General features: G+C 34.9%; 4 protein-coding genes across 4 annotated transcripts; 2 read left to right on the forward strand and 2 right to left on the reverse strand.

Moving 5' to 3' along the window:
- The first annotated feature begins 119 nt into the window (after positions 1-119).
- Positions 120-1724, forward strand: LOC135077487 (uncharacterized). The gene is made up of 4 exons (XM_063972041.1): positions 120-426; positions 500-750; positions 829-983; positions 1294-1724. Exons 1-4 carry the CDS (start codon positions 286-288, stop codon positions 1506-1508), a joined length of 762 nt encoding a protein of 253 aa, XP_063828111.1. The 5' UTR covers positions 120-285; the 3' UTR covers positions 1509-1724.
- A 1765-nt stretch (positions 1725-3489) lies between these two features.
- LOC135077485 (triadin-like) lies at positions 3490-8074 on the reverse strand. The gene is made up of 6 exons (XM_063972039.1): positions 7752-8074; positions 7205-7504; positions 6904-7086; positions 6593-6736; positions 5799-5904; positions 3490-5715 (listed from the first exon to the last, which is right to left on the reverse strand). Exons 1-6 carry the CDS (start codon positions 7941-7943, stop codon positions 5651-5653), a joined length of 990 nt encoding a protein of 329 aa, XP_063828109.1. The 5' UTR covers positions 7944-8074; the 3' UTR covers positions 3490-5650.
- A 277-nt stretch (positions 8075-8351) lies between these two features.
- LOC135077461 (uncharacterized protein C7orf50 homolog) lies at positions 8352-9244 on the forward strand. The gene has a single exon (XM_063972010.1). It carries the CDS (start codon positions 8434-8436, stop codon positions 9154-9156), a length of 723 nt encoding a protein of 240 aa, XP_063828080.1. The 5' UTR covers positions 8352-8433; the 3' UTR covers positions 9157-9244.
- On the reverse strand, positions 9146-10114 carry LOC135077462 (thioredoxin, mitochondrial). The gene is made up of 2 exons (XM_063972011.1): positions 9832-10114; positions 9146-9511 (listed from the first exon to the last, which is right to left on the reverse strand). Exons 1-2 carry the CDS (start codon positions 10017-10019, stop codon positions 9247-9249), a joined length of 453 nt encoding a protein of 150 aa, XP_063828081.1. The 5' UTR covers positions 10020-10114; the 3' UTR covers positions 9146-9246.
- Between the last annotated feature and the right edge of the window lie 2762 nt (positions 10115-12876).

Consider the following 12876-nt stretch of genomic DNA (forward strand, 5'->3'; position numbering starts at 1 on the left):
CACCTGTAACGCCCCTGGGTCTGCGGGTGTCTATGGGCGACGGTAATCACTTACCATCAGGTGATCCGTCTGCTCGTTTGCCTCCTATCACATAAAAAAAAAAAAAAAAAAAAACAATAGTTAGTCGTGCAATATGTAGTGAAGAAAATTAGGTTACTAAGATTTGTTATCGATTTAACCGTTTCTAAGGAAAGTCCAAACAGAATTTTATCAATAAAATCAGTGTCGTTGTTACGCTCCTGTGTGCTGACTGCTGTGTTTGTATAATTTGCTTGAACAATAAATATGTCTAAATTAGATGATATATTTGATAAAAAGAAAGATGAAGCACCTATGTTGGATTTGTCTAAAACTGTGATAAACACTGCGGAGGAATATAGAGCCGTGTTAGACAAAGTGCCGGACTTCAAAACAAGACCCGAGAAGGTAGTACATACATACGCCTTTAAATTAAAGCCTAATTAACACACATTAAACTATCTGTTAATTGTCATAATAGGTTCGAGCTGAAGACATTAAAATCAAAGATAAAGTTGATGATCAAAAAACAAAAACGCCAAAAAAAGAGATACGAGCCTACGAGAAACTAGGCACGCGTGGTTATGAAGAGAAGCAATTCACTTTCATGGATCCAATACCGTCTGAAATGCGTGGACTGAAATTTGAAGAATTGTGTGCTGTCCAAATAGAATGGAGAATGCTAACTTCCATCAGGCCTAAATTAAAGCTTGACGAAGAATATTTTAATAGGTAGGTACGAACATATTTCCCTGTACATGGTTTGTAAACTGGACTACGAATTTAATTAATTAATTGTAATTGTTTCAGATTAATCGAACTAGGCAAAGCTGAATTAAAAACAAGAGCAAGAGATAAAAGAGAACTAGCAAAAAACAATATGATAAGAAGAACCAAAAATCGTTCGGGCGTGACGGAGACGAGGATCGTCACTTGTTCCGAATGTGGCGAAGAGTATTGCAACGGTACGCATTTACATGTTAATTTAGAGTAGGCGCACACCGTTGATTTTTCGTCGGCCGATAGTTTAGTCGGGCTGTTGATCAGTATGGGCATAATATGAGTGCGCACACTACGCCGATTCGATTTGGCCGATTCTTCATACAATTTAAAATCGGGCACAACTATCGGCCAACTAAAAATCAACGGTGTGCGCCTACTCTTAACATTCGCGTATAACTATCATACACACTGATAAAGTTTAATGATAAAACATAAAGGTAATATTAATTTACTCGGGTAGGCTCTTCCGTAATTTCTTAATTTCGAATCCAGGTAAAATGTGCGTGATCACCAACTACGACATGTTCGCGCGTCTCAAAGTGGAGGTGGAGGCGAAGTCGACGAAGCAAGCGGCGCCGGCGGCGGGCGGCAAGTCCCGCCGCGTCAAGAAGCGCGGGCGCCGCAAGCCGCGCAGCAAAAGCGCTGCGTCCGCTGCACGCAGCACTAGCCGCAACAAGTCGGGCGCCAAAAGCGACTCCGAACTGTAGACATGGGTACTTGACCACAGTCCATTGACACACTTTTTACGAGCTGTCATTTGTGTTGCAATTCGAGTTAAGACGTTACATATTTGGAATTATTGGATAATTATTAAGACCTTGAGACCATAAACTATAAACCAATAATATTATCTCTCAACTTCTCGAAAACATCATTCTAGCTCTGAAAATCCACATACTTTTCAAACATGACATTTTATTGCAAGTTACAACTGGTTACAACCAACAAATACCTAAGTACTAAAATTAGCGAAAAAATAACACAGCTTGATTGCGCGTTTTGAGAGCTCATAAAAAGAATGTCAATCGATTACATATAGTGCGTCAACTGCCCACTTTCAATAGGGATACTATGCATTTTTTTAACTAAAATCCTTTGCATTTTATAGTTACAGAGAGATTAACGGAAACTAAAAGTTAAACATTTTGTGAGCATTAATTTAAAATTACCCAGTAAGTAACTACGCATCCACAATACAAACTGAGCAAACAATATCTAATTAATACTCTAGTAAAAAGAAACCACTTATAGTCCTACTAACCTATCTAGCAAATTATAAGACACGCGTTTTAATACATTCCATTCTTTATCTCACCTTGTTGTACTTACATACGTTTTATTAATTAGATATTTACACAGCACGTAACATATAACAAAAGTAAAGAAAGGAGAATACGACGTACTAAAAATGCGTGTAGAATTTGGTTTGTTAAACTATTAAATCAAAATAAAATAATTTTAAATATGATCGCATTACAATAAGATAATTATCGTATGCAGAATTTTTGTATTCTAAAAATATTTATTTTTTATTAGACGCGAAACTTGTTTTTGTAAAGATTTTATTGAACATACTTTCTTGAGATATTTATTGGCACGAGCCACGAACGTAAAAGTTAGTACGATAAGTTAATTGCACCATTTTTTAAAATATAGCAGCAATTTAACCTTACAAAACGCACCTATTATAATTGCAGCAAGCAATGTTAATAAAATAAATGCTCATTATCGGTATCTTGCCAAATTTTCCATATACGAGTATGTAATGTCCTCACAGTATTGTAGAAACGGAGCGGTGATATTATTTTGCAAACTATGTATTTAAATAATGGACCTATTTCTAGAAAAGACACATTCTAGGAATCATTTAAATAAATTTACAGTTTTGGAAATGTGTTCTAGAAAGTGTTTTTGTATTTTCACCATCAATTCCAAATTTTTAAGTGACCCCTATGGTGACACAGTACAGGGATTTTGTATTCATAGGAGTCACTTAAAAAATAGGGATTGATGGTGAAAACGGGCATATGTCACACAATTAAAACCCAGCTAAATTGTAGATTGTAGTCAATCGATAGCCTCACAAATTGGCTTACTGAATGATCACCATCACGGCTATTTTACTATTAATAACTACCTACCTAATGTAATTAAATATAAGAAAAAACAAAGCAATATTAACCTACATTAATGCGTGAAAGTTCGTAGAGCACAATAGCATAATTATAATTATGTATAATATCCTCGAAACTATGAATTTATATTTTATAATGCGTAAATTAGGTGTACTAGAATGTAGATTTGTTATAGTACCTAAATACTTTTAATTTTAACCGCATATACATTGTGTGCCTTATTGTAAGTAGAATTAATCAAAGTGACCCCTTCACTTCTGACTGACGAGTGCGATCAGCAGCTTACATCACCAATGCAATGCCTGCCCTAGTCATTACGTTTTGTATTAAAATCTTGTATACTGAATCTCAAGTTTTGTAAGAAGATTTGATAAAATTATACAATTAAATTATATTTCAATGCATAATACCAATGTAGCTCTTTCATTTGCAAACTCAAACGCACGCACGCTCAATAAAAATCCGAACGTAAAACAAACGGCGCTGATAAGCGGGTAAGAAGTGGGAAGCTTACAGTTACAGTAAGATATTTTACAAAAATCAAATCCAAATATCAATTATCACTCTTTATTGATTTTAAAAAAATATTTATAATATACATTCATTATTTTAGAGCCTATAAAACAATAAAATTCTCAAGATACATGTCTCTATGCGTTGGCAATATCCCACCCGTGTGGCGCGGGCCAATCTACTAATTCTAGTAACAATATGAAGCCAAAAATATTTTTACATTTAGTTAGTTAGTACCTATTTATTGATATACGAATTTAATTCACCTCTTAGCGTCACTAAAAGATAATCATTTAAAAATCTTTAGGCCCTAAGTACTGTTTCAAACTAAAATACAGGATACTGCAGGGAACGCAATAAAATAGTAAATAATAAATATTTATATCTCTTAGAATTTAGCGATAACAACAAAACGTAACTATGAAATCCCTAGGGAATATTATGAATTTAAGGAAATGGAAATAATGAAACAACTCTCCCACAGCAAAAATAACAAATATCACAAGATATTATTATGAATGGTTATAATAAATAAAAAAATGAATAGTTATTAGATAGTAATAACAAGAACTAAGATCTTACATAGAGATAGTGGAAGGAGGTTCTTTCGACACACATACCACTTAGCTGCATCCGTAGCTCTGCCATTTATGTACCGTGAAGGCATCTATAGGTCTGAGATAGTTATTCAAATACAAACGTCTAGAACTCTCAAATATTATTATTGTTAGCGCAAGCTAAACAAAATTTGCTATAGAACTATGACGCATCATGAATGCCGCGGATCATGAGGTTTCGTGAAGTCAGCGATGTGTGTATGAAGCCCAAAAACTGTTACAACAACAGTTTTATGTACAACTTTGTATGGCTGATTTTATTAATACAAAAATAAAAATAACAGTTTTAATGAAATATTGCACAGCCGATGATTAAATATAATTTGAATTGGATCCTCTCTTTCAATTTTAAAAATCAAATTTGTTTAATGTAGAAGCTCTCAATCTTAACCTATCATTCATTACATAATAAATTAATTATACGCATTCAGAGACATTTCGAATTTTAGTTGGTTTTATACAGAATGATGTCGGTACTATTCTAAACCTTTTATTACTTATTCTTAAAACTAGGTATACAAAATAGGAATCTGCAATAAAATATTAACGCTCTTGCTTGCATCTCAAATATCAATGTCGATAATTTGAAGAATATAGATTATACATACACATACTATCACCCCAGGAACCAAGATATGTTTGTGTGGAAAAAGAACTAAACAACTGTGTCTGGACGGAGGGAGTCCATATCACTAATCCAGTGAGAAGTAATTGCAATCATTTGCTACAACACAGCAAGGATATAGTATGAACCTGTGTACAAACCATTACTTTTTTTAATAAAAATAAGGGTAGTAATGATGACACTCCATAAATATTGGTCCAATTTCAGGTCACATCACATTTTTTGTCATGGGTCAATAAGTTTATTCCAAAAACAAATCTATTCTTCAGTTTTGTACATGTAAAAATGAGCAAACCAATAGTAATAATAGAATATCATAGATGGAATATGTTGAATGAGATAAAGGAGAAAGGAAATGCACACTTATGGAATGGAAGGAGACTTACTACTATAAGCACCAGAAGATCATGATTAATAATATGGGTTAAGTTCTAACTAGGAGCAAAATGTCTACAAGGTACAGATATACATAAAATAAAACTTAACTATTATTAATTCCATGAATATTGCTCCTCTATTCATATAATAACAAAGTTTACCACTTAAAACATATTGCAGATTCCCAAAAGGTCACTAATCGTTCTTCGAACACATTACAAAATTATGACTCATATAATGCATACTAAAAACAAAACTTATTATGCTTTAATGTAAACAATTAAATTATAAAGAAAAAAAACACGTCAACATTAGCTAGATACAAAATAAAATATGAAACTAAAAAACATGGACGTAAATTGACTGAATGTGTAAGAACAGTAAGGAAATAACATAGATATGCACACCCTGTAAAATTACAACCCTGAAATTAAATTAATAATTGTCAATTTAATCTTTAAATAAGTTTTGTCACAATATTTTGTTTAATTTTTATGTGGTAATTTTATCAGCGGTGTGATTGGCATTGAGCTAGAACAGGGCATAGTGCCCGAGTAAACCCTGTTTCCACCACTCACCCCTCACTGGTCCTTGCGTGCCTTTTTCTTGCTCTTTTTGGATGTCTTAGAAGCATCGATCCAAGTGTCTGTAAAAGGATGAATAAGTGTGAGTAAAAATATATTATACAAGTTGCAAGTTAAGGTTCAACACAACTAAGTATTTATTTACCTCCAAGCTCATCAAACACGGGCACATTTTGCTTGTCTTCTTGTTTGTCCGATGATTCAGTGTTGTCAGGCTCAGGTTTTGGTGCATTCTTTGCAATGGCAGCATTCTGTAACAAAAAAAAACAATTCATTTTAGTATTTATGATGACAATCAATAAATGGTTTACATTCATCATATTTTAGTGCTTATTGGCACATTAATGAATTTGTAAGCTTATACCAGGCCTGTTCATCTCCGCGAGTTTACATCGAAAACAAAACACGCACGATGGCCCACCTACAGGATACTATTCGACAAGGCCTCACATACGAGCGAACATTGACTCACGCACGCGTATTCTTGTGTATGATGGAAGAAAATAAAGAAAATGGTGTACTAAATACTTACTGTGCAGTATTTAACTGCCTAAATAATAATAAAAACACAGAATGTACTTTTTTAAGTTGCCTCAAGACACTGAGAGGTAAATAAGTAGTTAATATTATTCATGATAAGTCATGCTAAATCATGTATTTCCTCCGCCATTTTCCGCAGTTTGGCACCTCACGTCACATAATTTTACCGAAGTCAGCCCTATAGCTTCGGCGCAGTGCCGATCACTGACGTTTGTCAACAAAATGGTGCTTGACTCTTGAGACAGGCTAAATTACACCTTATTGTTAATGACATTGAGCATACATTTTTTTAAATACCTTCGCGAAGTAAAACTTCTGTACGTAGTACTTATTATTATTCTGTGCTTATACTTAGTATCATCTACATTTGAAAACATCTGATCACAGAGTTTTATTTACCTCAGTGGCCTTCTTCTTAATCTGCTTCTCCTTGTTTTCCTTCTTCTTGTTGCTCCTCAGATCCTTGACATCTTGAATTTCCTCAACTTCAGGTTCATTTTCATCATCTCCACCACCAAGAGCGGCCTGCTCACGGCGTTCAGCCTGAGAATTATAGTAGTTTGAGTAAAATATTACAACGAACACATCACAGGATATAATAAAACAAAATAAGATTTTAGATGTAACATTCATTGACAATTTTAAAAGTTAAATCATTCACATAACAGTTCCAGTAGAGCTTTTATAAAAATAGTTAAAAATCTGCATACCTCCTTCAAGACGCGTTGGAATTCTTCCACTTGGGCTTGCAGAGCACGGGCAGCATCTTCGTCCACCTCAGGGCCAACAGCACTGATGACTTTGATGGTCTCTTCTGCGGGCTCCTCGGAGGAGCGCGCTGCTTCCACGTCAGCATCCTTCACGACCTTCTTGTTCTTCTTGGTCGGGCTCTCCTTCAAAATCAAAAATCAAAATCAAAAATATTTATTCAGTTTAGACCACAAGTGGCACTTATGAACGTCAATAGAAAATAATAAAAAAAGAAAAGGTAGCCCTTATGGGGCACTTTACATGATTGTCCTTCTTCTTCTCCTTCTCCTCGGGGCTCTTCACCTTCTTCTTCTCCTTCTTCGGCACCTCCTCCCACACCCCCTCATCAAAGTCCGCCGGCTTCTCAAGCTCTACAGGTTGCTTCCTCCCTTTGCCTTTCTTAGCTTCGTCCTTGGACTCCTTCTTCACAGGTTTAGGCTCCTGCCTCTCCTTGGGCTTAGGTTTCTCCGCTTCTTTCACTTTCTCCTTGGTGGGAGATTTCTTAGTGCTCTCAGACTTGGTCTTCACATCCTCATTCGAAGAACGGTTGGGAGAAGACTTCTGTAATCATTAGAAGTTATACAAGAAATGTTAACTTGTGTTATATTGAAATAAAAGTATGAAAAATAAATGCCAGAATGTTAAATTAATGAAAGAACTTTATAACCAGGTTCTGTTATGATTGTCACCTGCTCGCTGCACACTACGACTCCCGGCAGCTACGAGCATATGCTTGCTAACAGGTTAAAAATAAAATGAGCACAACGACCACTATGTCGGGCGCGAATACTATGTTGTTTTCACTGACCTTGTCCTTGGTTTTTCTCTTCTTGTTTGATGATTTCCTATCGTCTACAACTAGGGGCAGCTTATCAAACTGTGGCTGTTCCGCGGAGTGGAATCCGAAGACAAATACTAGAGCTGCGCATACTAAAACAACAGCTACAGCCGCAACGGGGAAAAGAAACTGGGTATTAGACACTTGCGTCAACAGTTCCATCTTAGACAACTATTAATATATACTCTAAAATTAATAGTTCACATATGAAGGTGCCGATAAGGTTTGATAATGTTCAACAAATTTAATTCCCCAATGATAGAAGCAGACACGGAGACATGATGACGCGGCTGTGACGTGCCAAAAAATTGCGATTAGTTGGGGGCTGTGTGACCATTTTACGACAAAATAATGTTATGATTATTAAATTTAATTCATTACACTTAATTATCATTTTAGCATTAATTATTCCATTTTAAAAATATAGAACATTTCAATAATATTTTTTGGTCCCCGTGAAAAATCTGAGAAAACCGGTACAAAAAATATCAGCCGTGCAGACGTACCGGTTATGAATGAATGAGATTGAGCCTCATTTTGGTTGCGTCACAGATCTGTGGGTTGCGTCCACCAAATTAAAAACAACAAAGTCAAAAATTTGACATCACATGTGAGATAACCTCAAATTTAATTATTTATTTATGAGTAAATCATGGGGGGTAATAACAAGAAAAAGATAAAAGGCAATAAAAAACGTAAAATGAAAAAAGGAAAACCACATAATCAGTTGCACGGATCAGCAGGTGATGACAACGAAGTTTTGGATGAATCTAATACAGTACCACCAAGTGATGATCAAGCTGAGTTTGACCTGAAACCCCAAAAACGGCAACATTCAGATGATGACTCGGAGTGTGAAAATGAACCCAAGAGAAAAAAGAAGAAGAAGAAGCAAATTCAACAGAATGATAATTCAACTGACAAGAAGAATAAGAAGTCTATTCGTCAGATGAAAAAAGAGAAGCATGCTCAGCGACAAGCTGAAATGGAAGCTGCGTCCAAAGATCAGCTGAAGTCCCAGTGCTTAATTTACCTCTCACAATGGAAACACAATAGATCCAACTGGAAATTTATGAAGGCAAAACAAGTATGGCTTTACAAAAATAAATTTTCACAAAAGCTTATTCCAAATGAATCATGGCCTTTACTAATGGAATACTTTGAATCTGCCAAAGGAAATATAAGGAACATGTTATTAGATGATTCTAATAAAATCATTAAACAAATGGATGATTGGACAGAAGCACAGAATGACGAGAATGCTGATGAAAAAGAAAGTGAGACAGAAGAAACAGAAGATTCAAATAAACCTATCAAGCCAGATGATACAATTTATAAAAGAGCTAGGGATTTAATACAATGTCTACAAGAATAAGGCATTTGTTTTATTTCAATTTATTATGTTCAACTAATTTGGTAACAACAATAATTTAAGAAGTAGGTACATGTGCACTGTTGATGAATCTTAAGCTTTGACTTCTGCCTTAGATTCCTCGGAAGTGAATTGTTCAATCCATTTGCGCAGTTTGTCAGTGTCTTGCAGACCCACCAGGCGTTGCTGCACTTTCCCATCTTTGATGGCGACTAATACAGGGACAGAACTGACTTCATAATCTAATGCCAAGTCTGTCTGCTCATCAATGTCCACTTTAGCCAGGATTACTTTTCCTTTGCTTTCTGAGATGATGGATTCCAGACGAGGAGTCAGCAGCCTACATGGATTGCACCACCTGAAATAAGACATTTAAGAAAACAAGATTATTGCCTGAGGGTCTATCTTATCATAGTAATTTATTATTGACAGTAAAAAGTATTAGGATCAGTGATAAAAATGATGTAACAACAAGATAAATAGAATAACCTCTGTACCCAATTTGAATACAGAGACAATTAATTATGCCCAATTAAAAACAATTTCAAAGGTTGATTTAATGAAATAATTGATTTGAAAGTAGCTAAGGGACAAAAATAATATAATAATTTGACAAATAATTTTTAACATTTCAAGTGTATTTTTTATACTTAAAACAGCTAGCGATATAATACTCACGTAGCGAAAAAATCTACAACTACTGGAACTTTGCTATTGATGACTTTAGCCTTAAAATCATCAGTGCTTTGAATTTTCACAATGTCGCATTTTGCAGAAGTCATTGAAAAGTTTCTAAGAATTTGTGCATTCTTTCCTGCAGCGAAGGAGCTACGAACCACCAAATTCGTGATATTTTTTACGAGCATTGTGAAAACAGCGTACGAAATTTAAAAATTACTTTAATTTTCTAGTAATTTCAAGTCTTAGATTCTTGCGAATTTGCGACTTGATTCACTTGATTCTTCTGCGGTCGTTCTGTCAAAAAATCAACTGTCTGTCAAAGTGACTATTTTTTTAAATATAATCCAAATAAGTATAGTGTTGCATAACTTGCATGCATAGTATCGTATCGGTATCGTATTTGCTTTTAATTAGTAATGGCGCGTATGGTCTGAACCTACGACCTTCTCCAAAGTTATGCTTATTAACAAGTGCGAAACGAATATAGGAATGTTTGTGAGTCTCTATTACCTAGCTTCGTTGACTTAGTCCCGTAGGAACTTGGCGGCAAGAAGTCAAAAAGTAAAAACTAGCCAACCTTAGTCCTTACTCAAGTCATTCGTGAAAACCTTTTTGCCAGTTTTTAGGTTCATTCATAAACCAAATGTATCACCACAATTTTTTGTACGATTTCATTACGATTAAAAGACCACACTGATTTGTTCCTCAAAAATTCACGGGCCATAATATCACAGTTTTAGTCTTGTCTATGAATTCTTTCTCTTTCTATCTGTTTTTTTTTTTTTTTTTTTTTTTTTTTTTTGGCTCGCACGGCTTGTGCATTTGCCACGACAAAGGTAGGGAAACGAAAATGTAGGAAATATCGGAATTTCGGAAATTAAAAAGGATAGGATCAATATAGGTAGGTAGGTAGATGTAATAAGATATTAAAAATATAATTTAAAACATATATGAGGTACAAAGACTAAACCTTTATATCATTTTTAGATAGGAATAAGGAGATACATTTATAAATATTTTGATCGTTTGTGCATAAAAGGGTATTAATACAAGTGGGAAAAGGGACACGGAGGGTTAACAATGAGGACATAAAAAAGGAGCGATCATACTTCGGACAGGAAAACAGGATGTGATTAATATCACCTACTTCAGAGCCACAATCGCATAAATTACTATCAATGATTTTAAGTCTGGCTAAATGTGCTGGCGTACACGTATGCCCTAACCGCATGCGAATAAGAATAGAGGTGGCTGTCTTATCGAGCGTCGTTCTGAAAAACCAAGGTTTAACCGGGATATTGGGCTGTATACTCTTATAATGCTTCCCTTTAACCAGGTCACTACTGTTCCATTCACCTTCCCAAGCTTTACGAAGATAGGATTTAGGAAGGGAAGCTAAATCATGAGAGAAGTTTTTATATGGGAAAATATCTCCACACTGTACTGCCTCATTTGCCATTTTATCTGCTATTTCGTTACCGGGAATATTACTGTGAGAGGGGATCCAGGCAAAAATTACCTGAAAACCATTCAGTCGGCATTTGTTAAGTAATATTCTACTATCAATAATTATTGGAAAATTAATATTAGCTTTAAAAGGGAATTTAGCAAAAGCTTGTAATGCACTTTTTGAGTCTGAAAAAATTATGGACTTTTTAAGTTTCATGAGTAATATATATTCTAATGATTTGTATAAACCATAGCATTCACCTGTAAATACTGACGTCTCAGGGGGGAACATCTTTTTTTGATTTATTTTGTACTGATAATGAAAAACTCCTACGCCCACGTTACCATCAGGTGAATGTTTCGAAGCGTCACAATAAATATGGTGCCAATCATGCCAGCCATTAGATTCTAAAACAAGGTTAAAAGTAGAGAAAGCAGAACTACCATATTTTGGAATATCCAAGTCGAAATAAATGTCAGGGGAGAGAATTAGGGATTCATAATTGGAGCAGAACAGAGGCATGTATGCAGATCTATGGCTAGGAGCTTGTAATGAAATATATTTACGAAAACTTATGACAAGGCACGGTGTAGTTTTATGAGTCCAATAAGGTACAGAGTCTACATATTCTGACAAATCTTGCAACTTAGAATAGAGAGGATGATTAAGAAATTGAAATGCACGAAATAGATATTTATCACTTAAAAATTGCCTTCGAAGACTAAGGGGAGGCTCAACACATTCAATTTGGACCGCATTATTAGGACTAGACCGCATTGCACCAGTGACAATACGAAGGGCTTTAGATTGAACAGTGTCAAGTTTGCGCAAACCCACAATGCTACAAGGTTCCAAAAAGAAAGACCCATAATCTAGAACACTTCGAATAATAGCGTTATACACAAGTTTCAGACTATAAGGATGTGCACCCCACCAAACTCCCGATAAGCATCTTAAGATATTCAAAAGCTTTTCACACCTAGCTAGTATATAGTACAAATGAGGTAAACCGGTTAACTTAGAGTCGAGGATTAAACCTAAAAACTTAGCCTCATTATGAACAGGTATAGCCGAATTATCATAATACACAGAAATAGGCGGTGGACATCGCATCCTGGAGAATAGAACTATTGAACTCTTATTTACTGACAGACTTAAGCCATTTTTATCTAGCCATGTCTTTAAAACGTTTAGAGTGGTAGACAAAGACTCACACAAATTTTGAATGTTTGAACCAGTAATATACATAACAAGATCGTCTGCATACTGTAAAATGTTAACTTTGTTATGTAAAGATGATTCTAAATCATAAGAGTAAATATTAAATAATAAAGGACTTAAAACTGATCCTTGAGGTAAGCCTCGCCAGATTGATCTAGATCTTGTCGATTCGCCACTTGAAACGTTAATGAATCGCTCAGATAATATGTTCATAATGAAATTTACTAATATTATAGGAACATTAAGCAAAATAAGTTTATTTTTAAGAATAGGTAATAACACATTATCATAAGCTGCTGTTATGTCTAAAAAGGCTGCAAGTAGAGATTTATTCATAGAAAATGCTAGGCGGATATCACAGGTGAAAATTC

Source organism: Ostrinia nubilalis, chromosome 13 (assembly GCF_963855985.1).
Source record: "Ostrinia nubilalis chromosome 13, ilOstNubi1.1, whole genome shotgun sequence".
Classification (NCBI taxonomy): domain Eukaryota; kingdom Metazoa; phylum Arthropoda; class Insecta; order Lepidoptera; family Crambidae; genus Ostrinia; species Ostrinia nubilalis.